Source organism: Solanum verrucosum, unplaced genomic scaffold, assembly GCF_900185275.1.
Source record: "Solanum verrucosum unplaced genomic scaffold, falcon-dt-bn FXZP01000194.1, whole genome shotgun sequence".
Classification (NCBI taxonomy): Eukaryota; Viridiplantae; Streptophyta; class Magnoliopsida; order Solanales; family Solanaceae; genus Solanum; species Solanum verrucosum.
Genome location: NW_026020416.1, coordinates 177,091 through 198,894, shown reverse-complemented (window position 1 = coordinate 198,894; position 21,804 = coordinate 177,091). Strand labels below are relative to the sequence as shown.

The following is a 21,804-nucleotide window of genomic DNA, read 5'->3' as shown; positions in this document are numbered from 1 at the left end:
AGCAATGGTGATGGAAATTAAAGAATGTTTTCTTAATTTATTATAAATTTAATTAAACAAAAAAATATGCCATAAAGAACAAATTAGTTAAAACATATTAATTTTTATTTTACTAATGATTTGTTTTAAAATTATTACTACAAAAAAGGGAGCATAAGCACAAAGGAGGTAAGCTAAACAAAATTAAATTTGAGGAAAAATTTATCTAATTATCTACAATGACTTTGTAGGCAAACTAATTGATTTTTTAACACAAAATAAACATAAGTGAATTTGATAAAGAAAATTTTTATTACTGAATGACCATTTAAGTTATTCCGTATTCAAGTTGATCATCGCAAACGGGATCAAGCAAGACACAGTTAAATGTTACTATAAATATTTAAACGATAAACTTTTTAATTTAAATATATAAGTGAAATTTTATGTCAATTTTAAGGATCTATTTGACTATAAAAGTAAAAGTAGTTTTTTGGGGGAAAATATGGCAAAAAGTATTTGGTCATATAACTTGTCATTTTATCACAAATATTTTTGATAAAAAATTAAAATTTTCAAAAATTAGAAAATACAAGGTTTTGGGCCAAATTCTTTTTTCTGCAAACATTTAAAATTTTAAAATTTAACTCAATTTTTTTTAAAAAAAAATATCCCACCATTTATTAGTTAAAACTTGATAAGTTTGAGAAACACACTGCGTTTATGATGTATTTAGAATAAATATAAACATAAAAATTGAAAGTTCCTTTTTGAGCTGAAAAACTTCCGTAGCTCTTATAATAATCTGTGAAGTTGATTATAAGCCAATTAAAGATTATAATTTACGAGTTTTAATTTTTATCAAGAAACATGTTCATTAACAATTATTATAATACAAATTTATAAGCATTTAATAGTTTTTAGCATTTATGAATATATTAATATTATTTAAAAAAAATTATAACCAAATACATGATGAAACTTTACCCACAAATATTTTATCAAAAATTATTTCAATTTCTATGATTAAACACTAACTAAATATTGCATATTACTTCAACCTTTTTTTTATAAAAAAAATTAGTCTATCTTTGAAAAATGATTCGCACTTTCCCTACCACGTGAACAAATGAGGGCTTATTAATTTGAGTACATACTGAGAATTTGAGGTCACTAGAAAAATTTAAAATATACAAATAATTTTTTAAAGAAAATTAAAATTTGCAATTTATATATTTTTCCATTGAAAAAGGAAGTGAAGAAATTAATCCTTTAAGAATTTAGCTAATCATATTATTTTTCTCTCTCTTCTCACGCCTTCCATGCAGCATGTGCTTTGTCTTTACATGCACCTTCTAAATTCCATTTAAATTAAACACCTTAATTTCTTTCTATATACTTTAATTCATTTATTAGAGAGTTGAATTAATTATAATAAATATGCCATTTTTTAATTATACACAAGCTGTAAAATTCTAAAATGCTTTTTGTTTGAGGTTGGTACATATTATTAAGCGATAATATAATAACTCAACTATAAAATAGATAAATATAAATATGCACAGTTTTTTATAGATTTAAATTAAAAATGCCTAATTAAAAAATATATACTTTTTTACTAATTAAGGTGTTCAATTGAAAATTTTCTTATTTATAAAAAAAAAGGAAAAAAAAAAAAAACCAGGCATGCATCATTATAGCTTGGAGAGAGGAGAGAGAAAGTTTGACACTGTTCACACCTATGTATTTTCTTTTCTTAGGACACAAAAGTAGGAAATGGGGTTTGGAGAGAGAGTGTGTGTTTTTTTTTTCACTACTCCCTCTCTCTAATTACTTGTTCATTTTTTATTTTATAGTTATTTTTAATTATTTGTCTATTTTAACAAAATAATTTTTTTTACCTGTTATACTCTCAATTAAATAATTAATTATTTTAAAAAATGTAGAATTTTTCATCCACTTCATAATTAATAGGGGTAAAATGATAAACTATGTCATTAATTATTTTCTTAATAGATGTGTCAATTCAAAAGTGGACAAGTAATTAGGGACAGATGAAGTATTAATTATAGGTTGGTAATTCTAATTTTAGATATGTAGAAAATTTTGTTAGATACATTATTTTAAATTTGTTGGAAGCGTTATCCCCTAATTTGATAATGCACAATTTAAATTTAATCGAGACTTTATTGTAGATTCCGAATACCAAATGAAACAAAAAGGAAAAAAAAAAGAAGAGAAGAAGGTGACCACATTTGTTGCCAAAAACAGGAGTGTTTGTAATAAACAGAGCTTACTCTTTTCACTGTTTCACCTCTTTTCTTGTACTGCTTTTCAGTCCTTACCCACCCACCCAGTATTGATACAGTACAGAGTGTATGTACCATGTGGAGGAGTAGATTAATACACTCTTTTATCTCTACACAAAAAACTAGTCTTTTTAACTTTTGGTTTCTTCTCTTTTCTTGTTTCTTGTCACTATACTTACTATTAATTTCTCTCTTTGAGTTGATGAGTGAAAGAGGAGGCTCTCGTTCTCTTGGAGGAGAGAGCCTGTGATGGCCTTGTGTTTGCAGAGGGGAGGTGGAGGTGGAGGTGGAGGAGAAAGTGGAAGCAAAAACGATATGGATAATGGTAAGTATGTGAGGTATACACCAGAACAAGTTGAAGCTTTGGAGAGAGTTTATGCTGAATGTCCAAAACCTACTTCTTTGAGAAGACAACAGCTTATTAGGGAGTGTCCTATTCTCTCTAATATTGAACCTAAACAAATCAAAGTTTGGTTTCAGAATCGAAGGTATTCATTTCTCTATGGCTTTTCATGCAAAAATTCTGCTTAGCTAAATTTTACTCACTTCTCATTTCTGTGGATGCAATTTTTTTCCAGAAAAAAGTGTATCTTTGTAGATTTGGTTATATGTTTTTAAAAGTTTATTAATGGAATGACTAGAAGAAGATAAATGTGGGTTGTTTTGGTTCTTTCTGCCCTTTTACTGAAAATGGTATTCCTTTTCTATAGATACTTGTATTTTATTTTTGTTTTCTTCTTTTCAACTCTTATGGACTTCTCCTATATTATCACTTGTTGCTGAGTCTCTTTGCATTTTCCCTTTTAATCACAAAAATATCTGCTTTTGAGTATATCTGGATCAGCTTACAAAAAAAATGAAGTGAAATGTTAGATATTGAGAATTTTATCTGTCAATGTAAAAATGCTTCTTTCTCTTGAGTTTTGTAGCTATGGGGGACTGGGAGATCTCCATTGCAACATTGATTTGTGACCTTAATTTGTCCTTTGATATAACTTACAAACATGTAATTGAATCAATCCATTGAATAATTCAATTCAAGCATAGGTATCCCCAAGAGAAAACAAAAATGCTTCAAATTTCAGTGTGATCTGTGTTGCATGTTATGTTAAGTATCCCTTATTTGTCCAAAGATAGGTGTTGAGGGATTTGTCTCGAGTCTCGACGTATGTTAGCAGAAACAGAAGTTCTTTATTTTCAGAATACTACCTGATATCTTGTCCTTTTCATTTGGAGCATGTGAATATGCCAATTCTCAACATTGCAAGGATTTAATCTAGTCCTTAAATCACTGTTTTTAACCTTTGTAGATGCCGTGAAAAACAGAGGAAGGAAGCTTCTCGTCTCCAGACTGTTAACAGGAAGCTGAGTGCTATGAACAAGCTGCTGATGGAAGAAAATGACCGATTACAGAAGCAAGTGTCTCAACTTGTGTATGAGAATGGCTACATGAAACAACAAATCAATACTGTGAGTTGTATACTTGCTGATTACAGTTCCTTTTCCTCTACATAAACCAATTGGTCCTCTTTGATTAATATAACTTAAATAAATTGTGTATGTTTTCACTTGAACCGTATCTCAATTTGTCTAAAGTTTAAATAATTTTTCAGGACACTATAACTTGCAGTGTTGTTTTCCTGAAGCGTTACATGAGCTGCATTTAACATTCTATCTTGCTTCTTTTGGTATGATGAAACTGAAGATAATTATCGTTGCAGGTTAGCAGCACGACCACAGATACAAGCTGTGAATCTGTGGCCGTGAGTGGTCAGCAGCAAAGAAAAAACCCAATACCTCAGCATCCAGAAAGGGATGCGAATAACCCAGCTGGGTAATCTAATTTGTATTTTATTTTATTTTTAAAAAAAAAACATATCTATGGTGTTGTCTAGTTTAAAAAAACTAATAAGCATTTTTGCATGTATTTTTAGTCTTCTTGCAATAGCTGAGGAGACCCTGGCAGAGTTCCTTGGAAAGGCTACTGGAACTGCTGTCGACTGGGTGCAGATGATTGGGATGAAGGTAATTCCTTTAGTTGATTGTACATCTCTAGTTTCTGATTTGTTCATTACATGTGTTCAATTGTTTACTTTGCCCCCTCATTTGACTTTGACATTCAGCCTGGTCCGGATTCTATTGGTATTGTTGCTGTTTCCCGCAACTGCAGTGGGGTAGCAGCACGTGCCTGCGGCCTCGTGAGTCTAGAGCCCACGAAGGTACTTCAGTTGTCTTTCTTGCTATGAGTTTTATCTTATTCTACCCTTGTTATGTAAGCTGTAGAAAACTTTTCAGGTCGCTGAGATACTCAAAGATCGTCCTTCTTGGTATCGTGACTGTCGTTGCGTTAATGTACTGAGTGTAATCCCTACTGGCAATGGTGGGACAATAGAGCTTATTTACTTGCAGGTTTGTTGCAGTCACCTGCATCACTTGTTTGTTGGGTTTGATACCATGTGATCACATTTTGTTTAGTTTTGTGCTCAATAAATTGCCATGTGTTTCTTTGTTAGACTTATGCTCCAACTACATTGGCAACTGCTCGTGACTTTTGGACTTTGAGATATACTACAAGTTTGGAGGATGGCAGTCTTGTGGTATGTATTAGGCATAATTCAAAACCTTGAGACCCAATGTTTCTAAACTCTACTTGCTTAGTGTTGCAAAAGCAGGCTATAGGCCTATAGCTACAACCTGTCATTTTGTGATACATTTTTTCTGGCATAAAACATGCAGATATGTGAACGATCTCTGACGACAGCAACTGGTGGCCCAACAGGGCCTCCTGCTACAAGTTTTGTCAGGGCTGAAATGCTACCAAGTGGTTACCTCATAAGGACTTGTGAGGGTGGGGGCTCAATGATTCACATTGTTGATCATATTGATCTAGACGTAAGACTGAAAAATGTTGGTTGATTGATATTTTGATTTCTTTAGATTACTGTAGTTGAACATACCCCATCTGTGCTCAGGCTTGGAGCGTCCCTGAAGTTTTGAGGCCACTTTATGAGTCTTCCAAGATCCTTGCTCAGAAGATGACTATGGCTGTAAGGAATTTTGAATTTGTTGGATGTTCATCTCCAGACTGACAAGTTGATTTAATCATTAATAAGTTGGGGAGTAATCTGTGCAGGCCTTGCGACACATACGACAAATTGCACAAGAAACCAGCGGAGAGATCCAATACACAGGGGGTCGCCAACCTGCTGTTTTGAGGGCACTAAGTCAGAGATTATGCAGGTAAGAAAACAAACCAATTATTCAGTTAGAGACTTTAAAATAATATATACTGCACTGTCACAGTTGTAAATGAAGCTTTTGGCAATGCTACGCTTTCTGCCAGTTTTGACTAGTCTTTTAAGAATTTAATCCTTGATATTTTTACTACAGGGGATTTAATGATGCTGTTAATGGATTTGTTGATGATGGTTGGACTATTATGGATAGTGATGGTGTAGAGGATGTAACAATCGCTATAAACTCATCTTCAAGCAAATTCCTTGGTTCACAGTACAACACCTTGTCAATACTCCCTACATTTGGAGGTGTTTTGTGTGCCAGGGCATCAATGCTTCTTCAGGTATGTTAGCTTTGATATTTGAATTAGTGTAAACTAACAGAATTAGCATCAGTTTTCCAATTTGTGGATATGTATTAATCTCTTTCTGGTACTTCTTTTATGTAGAATGTTCCCCCTGCTTTGCTTGTACGTTTCCTTAGGGAGCACCGTTCCGAATGGGCAGATTATGGGGTTGATGCTTATTCTTCTGCATCTCTTAAAGCCAGTCCATATGCTGTCCCTTGTGCCAGACCAGGTGGTTTCCCAAGTAGCCAGGTCATTTTACCCCTAGCTCAGACTGTGGAGCACGAGGAGGTAGCACAGTCTTGTCATGTTCTACTTTATAATTATTACCCTGGTAGAAGTTGTCTATATTCCATAACAGATGAATCATTTTGTGGATTGACTTTTCCTTTTTATCTAGTTTCTTGAGGTTGTACGTCTAGAGGGTCCTGCTTTCTCACCAGAGGACATTGCTTTATCACGGGATATGTACTTGTTACAGGTTGAGAATTCATACACATGTCAAATTATAATTTGTGTGCTTTTTGACATTTTTGGTTAACTATTATCTTTTTTCCGCTGCAGTTATGCAGTGGAGTTGATGAGAATGCTGCAGGTGCCTGTGCTCAGCTTGTTTTTGCACCTATTGATGAATCTTTTGGTGATGATGCTCCATTGCTTCCATCTGGCTTCCGTGTCATTCCACTGGAACCTAAATCAGTTCAGTAATACGCATACAGAACCTTAAGCTTTTCAGTCACTAACTTCGAAATTTTAACTGGTCCAGGCAAAGCAAGTTCATCGTTGATGCTTGAAGAGTATCTAAATAAAAATATGAGGATTGTTTATTCTAAAAGTTCTCTAATCTTATGGTACAGGATGTCCCTGCAGCAACTCGGACCTTGGATTTAGCTTCGACTCTAGAAGCTGGAACTGGTGGGAGTGGGACACGTCCAGCTGGTGAAATTGAAGCAGGCAATTACAACCATCGTTCAGTCTTGACAATTGCATTCCAGTTTACTTTTGAGAGTCACTACCAGGATAATGTAGCTGCAATGGCTCGCCAATATGTACAAAGTATAGTAGGCTCTGTTCAGAGAGTTGCAATGGCCATAGCACCTTCTCAACTCAGCTCTCAGTTAACACCTAAATCCTTCCCTGGGTCACCTGAAGCTGTCACTTTGGCAAGGTGGATTTCCCGGAGCTATAGGTATGGGTTTTAAACGTTGTTGCTGTGACATTTTCTTACTAACATGTTTTGCATCATTATGTGTAAAACTTCATATCATTAATTAACCCGTCATTGGAATGAAGTAGGAAATAGAATTACTTTTGACCTCGTTTATACTTAGTTGTTTGAACTTCAAAGACTAGTTGCTATCTGATTATTTGTGCGGAACTTGCAGTGACGTTGAATGTTTAATCTGGTCTAACTATTTCTCGATTGTATTTCAGGGTGCATACAGGAGGAGGAGACCTGTTCCAGGTTGATTCTCAAGCTGGTGATGCTGTTCTGAAACAACTGTGGCACCATAGTGATGCAATAATGTGTTGTTCTGTAAAAATGAATGTCAGTATACTGCTTCTATACTTGTTCTGAACCATGAATTAATCAATACTAAGTATTTATCCAAGATTCTTTCTAGAGATGAAACAATACATAATTAGTTACTGAACTTTTGTAATGCAGGCATCTGCAGTTTTTACATTTGCAAACCAGGCTGGTCTTGACATGCTTGAAACCACTTTGTTAGCTCTTCAGGATATAATGCTTGACAAGATTCTAGATGAAGCTGGTCGTAAGGTCCTCCTATCAGAGTTCTCCAAGATCATGCAACAGGTTAGACTACTACCATCATATTTTGATTCTATACATCCTTTTAGCAAACATGTAAAGCAAACTAGTTTCAATAAATATCAGAACAAAATTTGATACTGCAGTATTTAGCACCAAGCAAATTCGTTTCAACTTCACAAGTGCTAGACCACTTATCAACTACATGCTATCAACTCATACAAGAATTTGACAAATTGTTATGTTGTGCTTTTAGGGATTTGCCTATCTACCAGCAGGAATATGTGTATCTAGCATGGGGAGGCCAATATCATATGAGCAAGCCATAGCATGGAAGGTTCTCAACGACGATGACTCCAATCACTGTCTAGCGTTCATGTTCATAAACTGGTCTTTTGTTTAAGTTACGAAACAGATAATCTATATAAGACTTTGGCATTAGCTATATCAACCTTCTAAATTATGCCGGCACTCTGAATGTTTTTAATTTAAAGCTTGTATGACAACGTTGACAAGGCTGTGTGGTTGGATCTCAACTCTATATCTATTGTAGTAGGAAATGCCCTTTCTGTTATCTGCAGGATCCTTGTTTTGCTGCCTATTCAATTATGTTGGATGTATTTAGGGAAGTTAGGTTGTTTTGAAACTGAATGTCTCCTTTTGTGTGGTGTACTAATTAGGTGGCAAGCCTAAGTTGGTTAGGGCAATGTGGATGAATTGCAGTTGGTACCACTTGAGTTTGTTTCTTAAGAGTCATTTCACCAAAGGAGAGTACATTCTAACAGATGGTTTATCAAATGTCAACTTCAATAGGAAAATGCTGATTTTCTAGTGACTATGGAAAGTGTGATGTGACTAGCTTGATTAACCTCTTATCTATTTACTACATAGTCCATCTGTTCTAATTTTTTTTTTGCCTGATTTTGATTTGACATGTAGTTTTAAAAAGTAAAAGTCTCTTATTCTTGTGATCTTAAATTAAGATATGTAGAATGTAGTTTTTAATTTTGTGGTCTTTAACATACAATTGGGAAGAAATCGAAAGAAATTTCTTTTGAAGTATGTTATAGAGGAAAAGACAGACAAATTAATAATGAAGGAGGTCAATCTTGATCGGGTCTGTTATAGAATGTATATAGACTTAAATCTAGTAATATACATAGCTATATTTAGGTAGCAGATTTATAGGAATCACTGCAGATTCATAGGAATCACTGCAGATTCATAGGAATCAATCTTAATTTCTTTCCTTAGTTAGCACCTAATGTATTGTATTTATTCACTGCTAAACTACTGCAATAAGTGAAGAGATTTTCCATTAATTTACATGGTATCAGAGCCTATTGGCTCGTGTCGTTTTGGCTGTGTTACGGAAGAGTTTGGATTTCTAATCCACTGATTTAGAGTGGTCAGTCTGCGTACTGCCACCACAGAAGGAGGTGGAGTATATTTTCCGGCCAAACCAGTCTTCTCTATCATCTGGGTGTGAAGCCAGTGGCAGTCACACACTGCTCATACAGTTCGCCTATTCATCACACACCAGCACGTGAAGGTGCATGTTCTGGTGTTAAAACACGATTCAAAAAGTCTGTTCTTCACTTCCAGGTTTGTTTCTGTTCTGCGACATTGAATCTGGTCTGTGATTTGTGGTTCCGTGGCTGCTAGCTCCTACTTCAGTTCAGATAATTGGTGTTGTGTGGATAAACTGCTGGTTCAAGATTTCTTTTTTTCTGAACTACTTATTTGGGTATTTTATTGTTCACTGCTTGCTGAATCTACTGGTCAAGTAGTCAATTTCTTTATTCTGCGTCGACAATTGGTTTCTTGGTTGATAAAATCATTTGACTCTGTTCATCTGTGTTTGTGGGGTCACAAACTGACGTACATGCTTCTAGTTATACTTGCTGTTGATAAGTTCATATGCTACTAAAATATTTGGAGAAAATGACTGAAATTGTGACTCCTACATCTTCGGATAAAGGAATTTTGGTTTCAGCAGAAGAGTTTGCAAAATTCTCGCAATATCAAAACTTACAAAAGAAATCTGTTCCGGTTACTACCCTTGTTGAGTCAGGAAAAGCATGTCTTATATCCTCTTCGAATAAATGGGTGATCGATTCAGGTGCCACAGATCACATGACAGGTAATCCTAATATATACTCTAGCTTTCGATCACATGGAGCACTCTCTCCTGTGACGGTTGCTGATGGTTCGCTCTGTAAGATTATAGGATCTGGGATTGTAAAACCAACATCCTCTATTACCTTGTCATCTGTATTAGGTCTACCAAAGTTAGCCTTTAATTTGATGTCTGTTAGCAAGCTTACTAGGGACCTAAACTGTTATATCTCGTTCTTTCCTGATCATTGTTTGTTTCGTGATCTGAAGACAAATAAAGTTATTGGAAAAGGACATGTATCTGATAATCTCTACATTCTTGATGAATATTGGGAGCCTCGATTTGCTGCCTTCTCTAGTGTCATGTCTCCATTCGAGGCACATTGTAAATTGGGACATCCTTCTTTGCCTACGTTGAAGAAACTTTGTCCTCAATTTCAGAATATTTCTTCAGTGGATTGTGAGTCATGTCTATTTGCCAAACACCATCGTAGCTCAACAAATCCAAGGGTTAATAAGCGGGTGGAGTCGATGTTTGAGTTAGTTCATTCTGATGTTTGGGGACCATGTCCTGTTGTTTCTAAAACTGGATATAAGTATTTTGTCACATTTGTGGATGATTTCTCTCGAATGACTTGGATTTATTTTATGAAGAGTCGTTCTGAAGTGTTTACTCACTTTTGTGCCTTTTGTGCGGAGGTCAAAACTCAATTCAATACTTCGTTGCGTATTCTGAGGAGTGATAATGCTAAAGAATATATGTCAGAATTGTTCCAATCCTACATGAGACAACACGGTATTCTCCATCAAACTTCATGTGTTGATACACCCTCTCAAAATGGAGTTGCCGAGAGAAAGAATAGGCATCTGCTTGAGACAGCTCGAGCACTTTTGTTCCAAATGAAGGTCCCTAAACAATTTTGGGCTGATGCAGTCTCCACAGCTTGTTTCTTGATTAATCGCATGCCATCGACTGTTCTTGTTGGTAATATGCCTTACAGTGTTCTTTTTCCAAACAAGCCACTATTTCCAGTGGAGCCTAAGGTGTTTGGAAGCACATGTTATGTTCGAGATGTTCGGCCATCTGTTACCAAGTTGGACCCTAAAGCATTGAAGTGTGTTTTCTTGGGTTATTCTCGCCTTCAGAAGGGGTATCGATGCTATTCTACCGAGCTTGGTAAATATTTGGTGTCAAATGATGTGGTATTTTCAGAGACGACACCATTCTTCTATGCACCTCCCAGTTCGACAACTCAGGGGGAGGAAGATGAGTGGTTAGTCTATCAAGTTACTCGTGATGTGACAAAACAATTAGATGATGTCCTTCATTCTCTTAGTTCCCCTATTGAACACAATTTGACTACTGGGCCCACATCTTCTACTCCGGTAAGACCACCAATTGTTCAAGTTTATTCGAGAAGACGAGAGATCGATGATACATGTTCTGCACCAGCTCCTTTGTTATCAAATCTTTCTTCACCCGATCCTTCAGATGATCTTGATCTCCCTATTGCTCTTCGCAAAGGTAAAAGGACTTGTCAATCGACGTATTCCATTGCTAATTTTGTTTCTTATGACCGCTTATCCTCTACGTCAAGGTCCTTGGTTGCTTCTTTAGAATCTATCTCTGTACCCAAAACAATGAAGGAAGCTTTGACTCATCCTGGATGGTATGATGCGATGCTTGAGGAAATACATGCCTTAGAGGAAAATCACACATGGGATTTGGTGGATTTACCTAGTGGGAAGAAACCAGTGGGATGTAAGTGGGTGTTCACGGTTAAAGTAAATCCAGATGGTTCTGTGGCAAGACTTAAGGCCAGGCTTGTGGCTAAAGGGTATGCTCAGACCTATGAGGTGGATTATTCAGACACTTTCTCTCCAGTTGCCAAACTTACTTCCGTCCGCTTGTTCATATCTCTAGCTGCTTCTGAGAATTGGCCTTTACATCAGTTGGATATCAAAAATGCATTCCTTCATGGTGATCTTCAAGAGGAAGTATATATGGAGCAACCACCTGGTTTTGTTGCTCAGGGGGAGTATGGGAGAGTGTGTTATTTGAAAAAGTCTTTGTATGGCTTGAAACAGAGTCCGCGAGCTTGGTTTGGGAAGTTCAGCGAGGTAGTCCTGGAGTTTGGGATGAAGATGAGCAAATGTGATCACTCAGTCTTTTACCGACAATCAGCAGTTGGCACTATCTTACTGGTTGTGTATGTCGATGACATTGTCATCACAGGAAGTGATTATGCGGGGATCTCTTCCCTCAAATCTTTCCTGCATACTAGGTTTCATACGAAAGACTTGGGTCAGTTGAAATACTTTTTGGGTATAGAGGTGAATAGAAACAAGAAGGGAATTTTGTTGTCTCAGAGAAAGTATATTCTTGATCTTCTTGCAGACACTGGAAAGTTAGCAGCTAAACCTTGCAGTACTCCAATGGTTCCCAATGTGCAGCTTATGAAAGATGACGGCGACCTCTTTGATGATCCCGAGAGATATAGGAGGTTAGTTGGGAAGTTAAACTACCTCAGTGTGACTCGTCCAGACATTGCTTTTGCAGTAAGTGTTGTCAGCTAGTTTATGTCCTCGCCTACAATCAAACATTGGGCAGCTTTGGAACAGATTTTATGTTACTTGAAAGGAGCCCCTGGACTTGGGATATTGTATAGCAATCATGGTCATACTCGTGTTGAGTGTTTTGCAGATGCTGACTATGCCGGATCCAAAATTGACAGGAGATCGACTACAGGCTATTGTGTCTTTGTTGGAGGGAACCTAGTTTCATGGAGAAGTAAGAAGCAAAGTGTTGTATCTCGATCTAGTGCAGAATCTGAGTATAGAGCTATGTCACAGTCTACGTGTGAGATTATGTGGATACATCATCTTCTAACTGAAATTGGGTTGGAACATCATACACCAGCAAAACTTTGGTGTGATAATCAAGCTGCCTTGCATATTGCCTCAAATCCGGTGTATCATGAAAGAACTAAACATATTGAGGTTGATTGTCATTTTATTCGTGCGAAGATTCAGGAAAACTTGATTTCCACTGGCTACGTGAAGACAGGAGAGCAAGTAGCTGATTTACTCACTAAGGCATTGAATGGAACTCGAGTTGATTATCTTTGTAACAAGCTGGGCATGATCAATATATATGCTCCAGCTTGAGGGGGAGTGTTATAGAATGTATATAGACTTAAATCTAGTAATATACATAGCTATATTTAGGTAGCAGATTTATAGGAATCACTGCAGATTCATAGGAATCAATCTTAATTTCTTTCCTTAGTTAGCACCTAATGTATTGTATTTATTCACTGCTAAACTACTGCAATAAGTGAAGAGATTTTCCATTAATTTACAGGGTCCAAGTGACCTTTTCCGCGAACACGGGACTTGGTTCGCGAACGTGGGACCTGGTCTATGCATACGGGACCTGGTCCACGAACGCGGAAGGAAGCATACCCCTTCTCCACGAATGTGGGGACTTGGTCCGCAAATGCGGAGAGCAACATGCTCCTTCTCTGCGAACGCGGGACCTGGTCCGCGAACATGGAGACCAAACCCAAATGCACCAGCAGGGGCAGTATCAGCTGACATTAAGAGTTGAAAAAGCTTTGACGGGGTGCTCGAGATTTGTTCGGAACCTCGTGCGCGCAAACAAAATATACTACCCCATCGAATTCGACATTCCAAACTAAACGAAACCATTAAACTTTAATACGAGATCGTCTCGAAGAAAAATGGGTTCCTCACCCAAGTTCCGTTTTAAACTAAAATCTGTAAGAAGACTCAAAATGAGATTGGAAGCCTCGGAAATCGTGCGAAATGTCATTTTACACCAAACTCGACATTTCGGAGTTAATCGCGCTGACGGAATTCTCATCTGAGCACATTTATCAAGAATATTGAATGAAGTCAAACCTTGACTTAAGCTTTAAAGTTAGAACGCCTAACGACAACAACTTACATTGGAAGCCTGGGCCCAAATCAACCATGCCCCTAGCCTAAAGTGGCCCTTCCGGAGCTGATGAAACCATCAGAATTGCATTCTGAGGCCATTTTCCTCAATTTTTGACCGAAGTCAATCGTTCAAGTTTCGAAGACTTCAAAACACAGAAACTTGCACAAAACTCAAATGGACGACCCGGCGACCGAACTATCAATCCCATCAAGTCATAAATGAGCTGGGGCCGCTACATGAAAGCTCTAATTGCTAAACAAATCAAAAATAGTGAAAATGACCTGAAGGGTCACTACAATAGATTACATCAAAGTAAGTACTTTTATGTATAAAATAAATTATTAAAATTATATATATAATGTCAAGTTTGTTTGATCTGGAATTGACTTTTAGAGTTAAAACCAAATCAATCCAAGTTTAGTTGAGTTTGTTTCAATACCAAACTAAGTCAAATCAAACCACTAAACGAGTTTTTTTTTTTTGGTTTGACTCGATTTATGATTTGATGCGATTTTCAATTTGGCCTTGCTCACCCCTAATATTCAGTATCTACCGTTCCTCACCTACATCTAGGAATTGTTTACTTCCATTTTAAATTGATACCACGTCTTTGAAAACCTGATTTCAATTTGTATCTCAAGAACATACATATATTTATTAAACAATTGGTAAAAACATAATTGTGTAAGGACCAGAACATGATGAAAGGTGAAAGGACAGAGAAAGAGTTTGTTGTAAGTTTGACAAATCTTTTTCCCTCTGTGAAAGCAATGAGACAAAGGGGAATTTGCAGTGCATATGAAACCCAAAAGTCAAAATTATTGGGACCACTCTGTGGCAAGGACCTTTATTTAAATGTTGCCAGTAAAATTTAGTTAATTATATGTATGTAAGTAAAATATTGGGAAAAGACATAAATTCACCCTGAACTTGTTTTGAAAAATCAGTTACACGCTTAAGCTAATATAGTGACCTATTACACACATCTGCTATTAAATAGTGAATTTTTTTAATCCCTAAGGCGTGTAGCACCACTCTCACAATGGGAGGTATATCACACTTACGCCACATCAATGCCATGTCACTGCCATCGGATGTCATGTCAAATTTTGATTAAAATTTTCCATATCATTCAATTGTTTCTTCTTCAATGAACACCATCATGAAACCACAACCTTTGCCGCCATATTACTACCAAATCTATATATTTCACCATGAAAATCAAAATAGTCACCATAAATTTACCACCTACGATCAAATCCACCATCGAAATCATACTATCACTATTATCCCCACCAAAATTAGAAAGATCCATAACAAAATTAGACACCCATAAACAAACTCATCACCAAAATTACATCATCACCATCAAAAGGTACAAACCCACCCCCAAAATATCACTACCACCATTGTCAATTTCGATTTTTTCTTTCTCCACCACCTTCAATTCCTGCTTCTTTGTCACCCCACACCAACAAATCCATCATTATATTTTATTTTTTAAACTTAATCATCAATTTTATCAACCACCAACAACGCCGAAGAGAAAAATAAAATATAATGAAAATAGTGAAATCGAATAAGCATTAAAATAGGATATGATGGGGGGTGGGGGTGGGGGAGAGGATTTTGGTGGAGGTATAGTGGGGTGGATGGAAATTGGGTATGAAAAAATGATGAAAAATAATAAAGAAAAAGAAGAAGAAGAAGAAGATGGTTGTCTGGAAGAAGAAGAAGAAGAAGAGGCGTTGGGTGGGGGGTAGGGTGATAGTAAAAACAAAGATTTTAATTTATTTTTTTACTTTATTTACTGTCAAACGAGCTTTTCTTTTATTATTTTTTTATTTTTTGCCACGTCAGCTTTAGGGGGTAAAAAATATTTATTTTTAAATAGTAAATGTGTGTAATAGATCGTCATGATAGTTTAAGTGTGTAACTGACTTTTCGAGATAAGTTCAAGGGTGAATTTATGTCTTTTCCCTAAAATATTTTTTTTGTGAAATAATTTGCATATATATGAGGGGGAATGTCCAAATTTGTTATGTTCGTGCTTTTCGTGGTCAACAACTCTAGAGGCGACTCAAATACATCAATGGTCTAAAGCCAAATTCGAATAGAAGCTTTAATTTTATTTTTTTTAAATTATGAAGTTAATTACAATTAATTTATTTAATGTTTCTTGAGATATAATATTTTTGAAACATTATATTCTAAATTTGTTAGACTTTTAATAATTGAAAGAAATTCGGAGCAAAGACAACTATATGTGTACCTTAAACTTGCAACGGAATGTGTTAAATTTGCTACCAACTCGAAACAATCCCAAACCAACTTCGTCTCTCGAGAAAATGGAGTGCAATTATCACAAACTAAGTGTCTTCTTAGTGTGTTGATTGAATTCTGAAAAAAGGATAAGTTTTTCTTTTTCGATTTTTGTTTTCTATCTCACCTCTTTTTTCAACCAAAGAAGAGGACTACTCTTATAAAGAGAGGTTGAACAGTAACTAAGTAGTAATTGTTCCCTCTTCTTTAAGAAAAAATAGAATTATCCTTAATTTTTTTTCCAGAAATTAAATAAGATTAGATCGGGTTGGGTTAGGTCAGATCAAATCGGGTCGGTCCACATGGGAAATTCAAGACTCAAAAAAGTACTTATATGTCCCACTTCACATATGGTGAACAAGACCCAAACCAATATGATATCAACTAGACGCACAATTCATACGAAAAATATTTCGTGCGATCTGTGTGCATCAAGGCTCGCCTTCAAGGTTTTACAAGCCCTACATAGGAATCAAATTACACGTGGAGATAATTCACTACTAATATAAGGATATATTACTCACAATACCCCATACTTCATTCACTACTACAATAGTTACTTATTCGATCCCTCATCCTCTTAAAGAGGCGAACTCAAGTTCATGTTTAACTTTATATACACAATTACACTAGACACCTATATGGTTAGTGTAATAGTCGGCTTGTGTATATAAATTACATTATTATTAAATTAATCGTCTTTCCTTTCTACTCGAATCTATCTGTTACAATTCAACTGCTTTCTTAGACATGCACTACATTGCCAAATCATTCATGACTATTAGTAACATGCTAAAGTACCAACATTGACTGAAACTTCAAGAATCAGTAAATGTCTAAGGGTATTCCAATGAAAAATTAATTTACTTTTGGGATCTCACACAATGAAGAAGCATGGAACCATTCTTTCATTAACCCATTGATCGCTTGACACGTGTAGTATAAAACATGTGCTATAATGTTTTCACCTTATACTGGTGCGTATGTGCCTCATTCTTTCGATTATCCAACATCGTACATACCTTGGTCTAAACACCTCTAGATGTTTAACCCCAGTTTCTCTCTTTGGTGATCCTTAAACTCATTTTCTTAGAGAGTCGCTTGTCTTGTTTATAAAACAAGTCATAACATGCTAGTGAAAATCATCTCTTCACGCTCTCCGATGAAGAGGTGATTGCTCGTGTGAGAGAGTCAATTCCGTGACTTATTTGATACTCTTTATTTCTAAAATCATTATCACATGCATATGCGATGTGAATATAAATTCAAAATAGTCATATATTGATGAGAATATTATAACAACCAAGTCATTTTACAATACATAAATGTTATTAAAAGATCATCTATCATTTCACCAGTAGGAATGTATTGCAAAGTTATTTCTCTATTTGTTACTATGTCTCTCACAAAGTTATACTTGATGTCAATGTGTTTGGCCTTGCTATAATACTTAGGATTCATCGTATATGTGATAGTCACTTGACTGTCACAATATATAATCATGGGGTCCTTAGAATTGGTTGCAATATCCAAATGCTCAAAGAATCTCTTTAACCAAACAACTTTTTGTACTGCAAATGGTGACTATGAGTCATTTCTACGGACCGTAGGAAGTTCTACAGGCCGTAGAAAGGGAGTCATAGACTTGGAGATGAGTTTTTGGAATCTCAAGTTTCTGAAGTTTGACCTACCGATAGACAAGACGGGTCATAGGAAGTTAGACGGGTCATAGATGGGTTCTGTAGAAAGGTTCCAGACTTGGTGAAATTTTGAACTAAAAAGTTGAGAACTACTGATGGGGTCTATGGACCGTAGGAAGGTCGACAACTCGTAGGAAGGTCTCGTGGGAAGAAAGGTGAATTTGATTTCTAAAGTTGGTTCTAGTACGGTTGACCAATATGGACCATAGAAACTTCTATGTAGGTCAGTCCAGCAGTTAATTACTAAGGGTGTTTGGGTCTGTTTCTATGCATTTAATGCCTATAATATGTCATTTTGACCATAATTTTAAGTCGTATAACTACCCTTCTACTCCAAAAACTACCCCAACTCTCTCATTCTCTCAAAACCCCAAATCTCATCTACATTCATCTTCTCCAATTCTCTCTTAAGTTCAATAAGAAATCTAGGGTTTCAAGTCTCCTATTTCTCCATTGCTTTTGGGCTTTGACCATCAAGATATGTAGGAATTCATCAATGGGTTTCATTCACCCATTGAGACCTAAAAGATTTCAATTCTCCAAATTCAATTTCACCTAAATTGCTTAGGGTTTCATGTGAACTCCATGGGTCTTAGTTGATTTTGATTAAATTGTTTAATTTCAATCTTCCCATGCATGTTTCGATTAGACTACATGGGTTCCAATTAATTTATATAAGACCCATAGATTATTCATGATTTTGACTAAGAATTTATCAAGAAAGCTTTAAACTTATGAATTTGATTTATGAAAGACATACATGATCTACGATTTAAATGATGTAAGGTTCCTATTTTTAGGATAATTTGAAATTATGATTTAAACTGGAGAACCATTGATTTTTAATCAACATTCAAATTTTGGACTCCAAATTTACGACCCAACACTTACTAAGAGAAAGTGTTTTTTAAAAATAAAATAAAATGTGGAGGACTTCATAGAAATTGAAAGAGAGTAATTAATATTTGTTGTGCTAATGAATATTTTGGTTCCTCTTTATGCTTATATGACAAATTCAACATGTTAATAAACCTCTGACTATTGAATTTGATTATTAAAGAGATGATACAATGTTGTTAAGAGTAAATGTTGTATTATTATTAATATTGCTTAATTGCATTAAGCATATTTTACTCCTAAAATGCAATAATTTTTATTTACTTTGAAATTCAAACTATGAAAAAAATACTTGTATCACTTGTTATTATGTAAGAACATTTATATGGAAAAGTTATAGAATTATTTTATGACTTTTAAGATAACAAAACTAGAATCACTATTTCAACATTTCTCATCCAAAAAAAAACAAAGAAGCTAAAGTATTTTTGAATATTGAATTCTAGAGTAAGTATCATTTACTAATGAAAATACGAGTAAATATGGATTAATCTGTCTTTTATTCAACTCATTTGTTACCCAACAATTTTTACCCATAAAAAATATGAATTCATGGAATTATTATTCATTTTATAATTACTTGTTTTCAACGTCTAAATTTATTCAACTTATCTAAATTGGTCCAACCCGTTCATTGAGCATGAGCCAAGAGAAACCAATGGATCATGGTTAAAACATACTCCCTCTGTCCCTATTTATGTGACATTTTTCATTTTTTGAGAGTTAAATCGTTTAAGTTTGACCGGGAATCTACGTGTGTAATCTTGAATTTTTTTGAAATGAAATTTATATATTGTAAACTACGTAAAAAGTATTATAAGTCACAATAATTGATAATTCAAAATGTTTAAAAGATCTATGAAAAACTTACGATCAAAGATAGACTTATTTGAATCTCGAAATCCGAAAAGTGCCACATAAAATGGGTCGGAGAGACTATACAACGATGGATAGAGTATGATGCAAGAGATACCTAGAGACCATGGCTATAGGTAGGGGTGTTCACGGTTTGGATAAAAATCGATCCAAACCAATAAATCAAACCAAACCGATAAAATAAAACCGATTTTATTTGGGTTTGGTTTTAGATTTTTGAAAACCGGCAGTATTTGGTTTGGTTATGATTTTATTCGAAAAAACCGAAGAAATAATCAAACCGAACCGATGAATTATATACATATATTTTATTAATATGCATACTTAATATATTGTTTTTATAAACAGTTTTAAAGATCTTATATATGTTTTCATTAAAATTTCTTTATACTTTACTTATTGAAAGCAAGAATGCCCAAGGTGAAAACATTTATCTTATTAATTTCATGTATATGAGTGTCTATGCCAATTCTTTGTGGGACTGAAAATGTTATTATCTCTTTCTTCTTGGCTAATATATTGAATTTTAAAGCTTTATTGATAGTAAATTCAGTGATCGAAAGTTTGGTAATTTAAGTCATTCTAACTATTTTTTGTTTTGAATGGATTGTTGTCACTTTTTTCACATTTTGAATGAATTGCTTCTTTTATTTTTGTGTATGGTTAATAACCGAATAACCGAACCAAACCAAACCGAAACCGATAACCACCAAACCGATAAATGTATATTATATTTGGTTTGGTTTGGTTTTGATAATTTTAAAACCGATTAAGTTGATTTGGTTTTAGTTTTGACCAATAACCGATTCAAATCGACTTGTGAACACCCCTAGCTATAGGTATATATAACTATGGTCAAAGCATGATCTATGAGCACAACTACAATAGCTACTTAAGCTAAAAGTGAAGCTCAAAATATGTTGAGTGCATTGCCTCACTTAATGTACGATTCAATATTGTCATCAAAGATATAAGACAACTTTTCCTTGTGACTGAGAGGTTCTTCAAGAGGCAATACTAAACAATTTTATTTTACTTTATTATAAAAAAAAAAATCAATTTTTTTGTCTATATATTTATTATTCATACTTATAATTATTAGTCGTTGACCAAACATGCATATATATTTGAATTATCTTTTTCATTTGGGTCTTATTTTTCACTTATTTCTACAAAATTTCTATAATTTATTTCAGCCCACAAATTTCAAATATCTTTATTTTTCTATAAAATTATGTATCTAATCAAATACCTTCACATGAATTAGAGAACAATAAACATTATGCAATATATTAAAAAGATGAAGTCCCTTGTGTGTGTTTTTACTAAGGGAATGGAGATTATAAGGTGGGAATCAAACACTCACTAACAAGGTAAAAGTTCAAATAGCTAATCAATTGAATTATTAAGATTTTTCGATGAAGTTTCATGTAGATTTGATTATAGCATTTCTTTTTTACTTCAAAATGAATTTGAATATTTCAAATGGATGAAATTAGTTTGACATCTACTTAATGAAACAAAATTGAGATTATTAATATATGAATTTATGAAAGCATCTCGTAATCGTTAGTATATGTTTCTTATATAAATGTTTGTTTAAATTTGAGAGAATAGAGTGAATAATCAAGATAGGTACAAAATGATTGTATACCATCTTTACAAAAAAAATAAAATTACTAGAATAAAAAACTATAAAATTTAGTAGATAAATTTAAGGCTTCTTCTAAAGGTTTGGTTTAATTCCACCGATTTCTTTGAGCCGCTCCTAATCTAACAGATAATATGGATATTCATATTATCTATTTTCTTATTATGTAAACAAATAAGTACTCCCGAATTACAACCATTACTTCTCTTTTAGGGTGTGTTTGGTACGAAGAATTTTTTTTTTTTATACTACTAAAAAGACCTCCTTACAATCGACTTCAAAAGAGGTCAAGGTAGTTTTTTTAAGAAGTTTTTTTTTTATTTAACAAATCTAACCTTTAGAGTTGATTTTTGTAAAAAATAATAATAGTAAGAATAATCAAAAACTGACTTCAGCAAATCATTTTTTTTACGAAAATATAAATTTGTAAGAGTATAAATTATATATATATATAATCTTTAACCAATAAACATCTTGAACCCCGGATGTTTCATTTTATTATTTTGTTTAAAAACCAACCACCTGAGGGTGAAATTTTCGAAAAATAATTTATTTTTGAAAAATTGACCTCCCAAGGTTAGATTTCTTTCTGACCAACGATTTTAACGATTTCTCTAATATTAGCTACCCC

At 34.5% G+C, this 21,804-nt stretch overlaps 1 protein-coding gene across 3 annotated transcripts in view; it reads left to right on the top strand.

Moving 5' to 3' along the window:
* The first annotated feature begins 2,486 nt into the window (after window positions 1–2,486).
* The window catches only part of LOC125840877 (homeobox-leucine zipper protein ATHB-14-like), a 39,400-nt gene continuing 20,082 nt past the window's right edge, over window positions 2,487–21,804 (top strand). Inside the window, exons 1-18 of one of the 3 annotated variants that reach the window (XM_049519850.1) lie at window positions 2,487–2,776; window positions 3,599–3,758; window positions 4,010–4,122; window positions 4,223–4,313; window positions 4,412–4,507; window positions 4,584–4,697; window positions 4,802–4,885; window positions 5,025–5,180; window positions 5,261–5,335; window positions 5,422–5,528; window positions 5,679–5,868; window positions 5,974–6,162; window positions 6,272–6,352; window positions 6,436–6,570; window positions 6,729–7,060; window positions 7,306–7,420; window positions 7,541–7,690; window positions 7,902–8,051. In XM_049519850.1, coding sequence (XP_049375807.1) covers window positions 2,538–2,776; window positions 3,599–3,758; window positions 4,010–4,122; window positions 4,223–4,313; window positions 4,412–4,507; window positions 4,584–4,697; window positions 4,802–4,885; window positions 5,025–5,180; window positions 5,261–5,335; window positions 5,422–5,528; window positions 5,679–5,868; window positions 5,974–6,162; window positions 6,272–6,352; window positions 6,436–6,570; window positions 6,729–7,060; window positions 7,306–7,420; window positions 7,541–7,690; window positions 7,902–8,048 — 2,574 coding nt within the window. In that variant the 5' untranslated portion in view covers window positions 2,487–2,537 and the 3' untranslated portion in view covers window positions 8,049–8,051. Of the gene's footprint in view, window positions 2,777–3,598; window positions 3,759–4,009; window positions 4,123–4,222; window positions 4,314–4,411; window positions 4,508–4,583; window positions 4,698–4,801; window positions 4,886–5,024; window positions 5,181–5,260; window positions 5,336–5,421; window positions 5,529–5,678; window positions 5,869–5,973; window positions 6,163–6,271; window positions 6,353–6,435; window positions 6,571–6,728; window positions 7,061–7,305; window positions 7,421–7,540; window positions 7,691–7,901; window positions 8,052–21,804 lie in introns of those variants that run through there. The other 2 variants (XR_007443765.1, XR_007443766.1) reach the window with 2 other exon arrangements.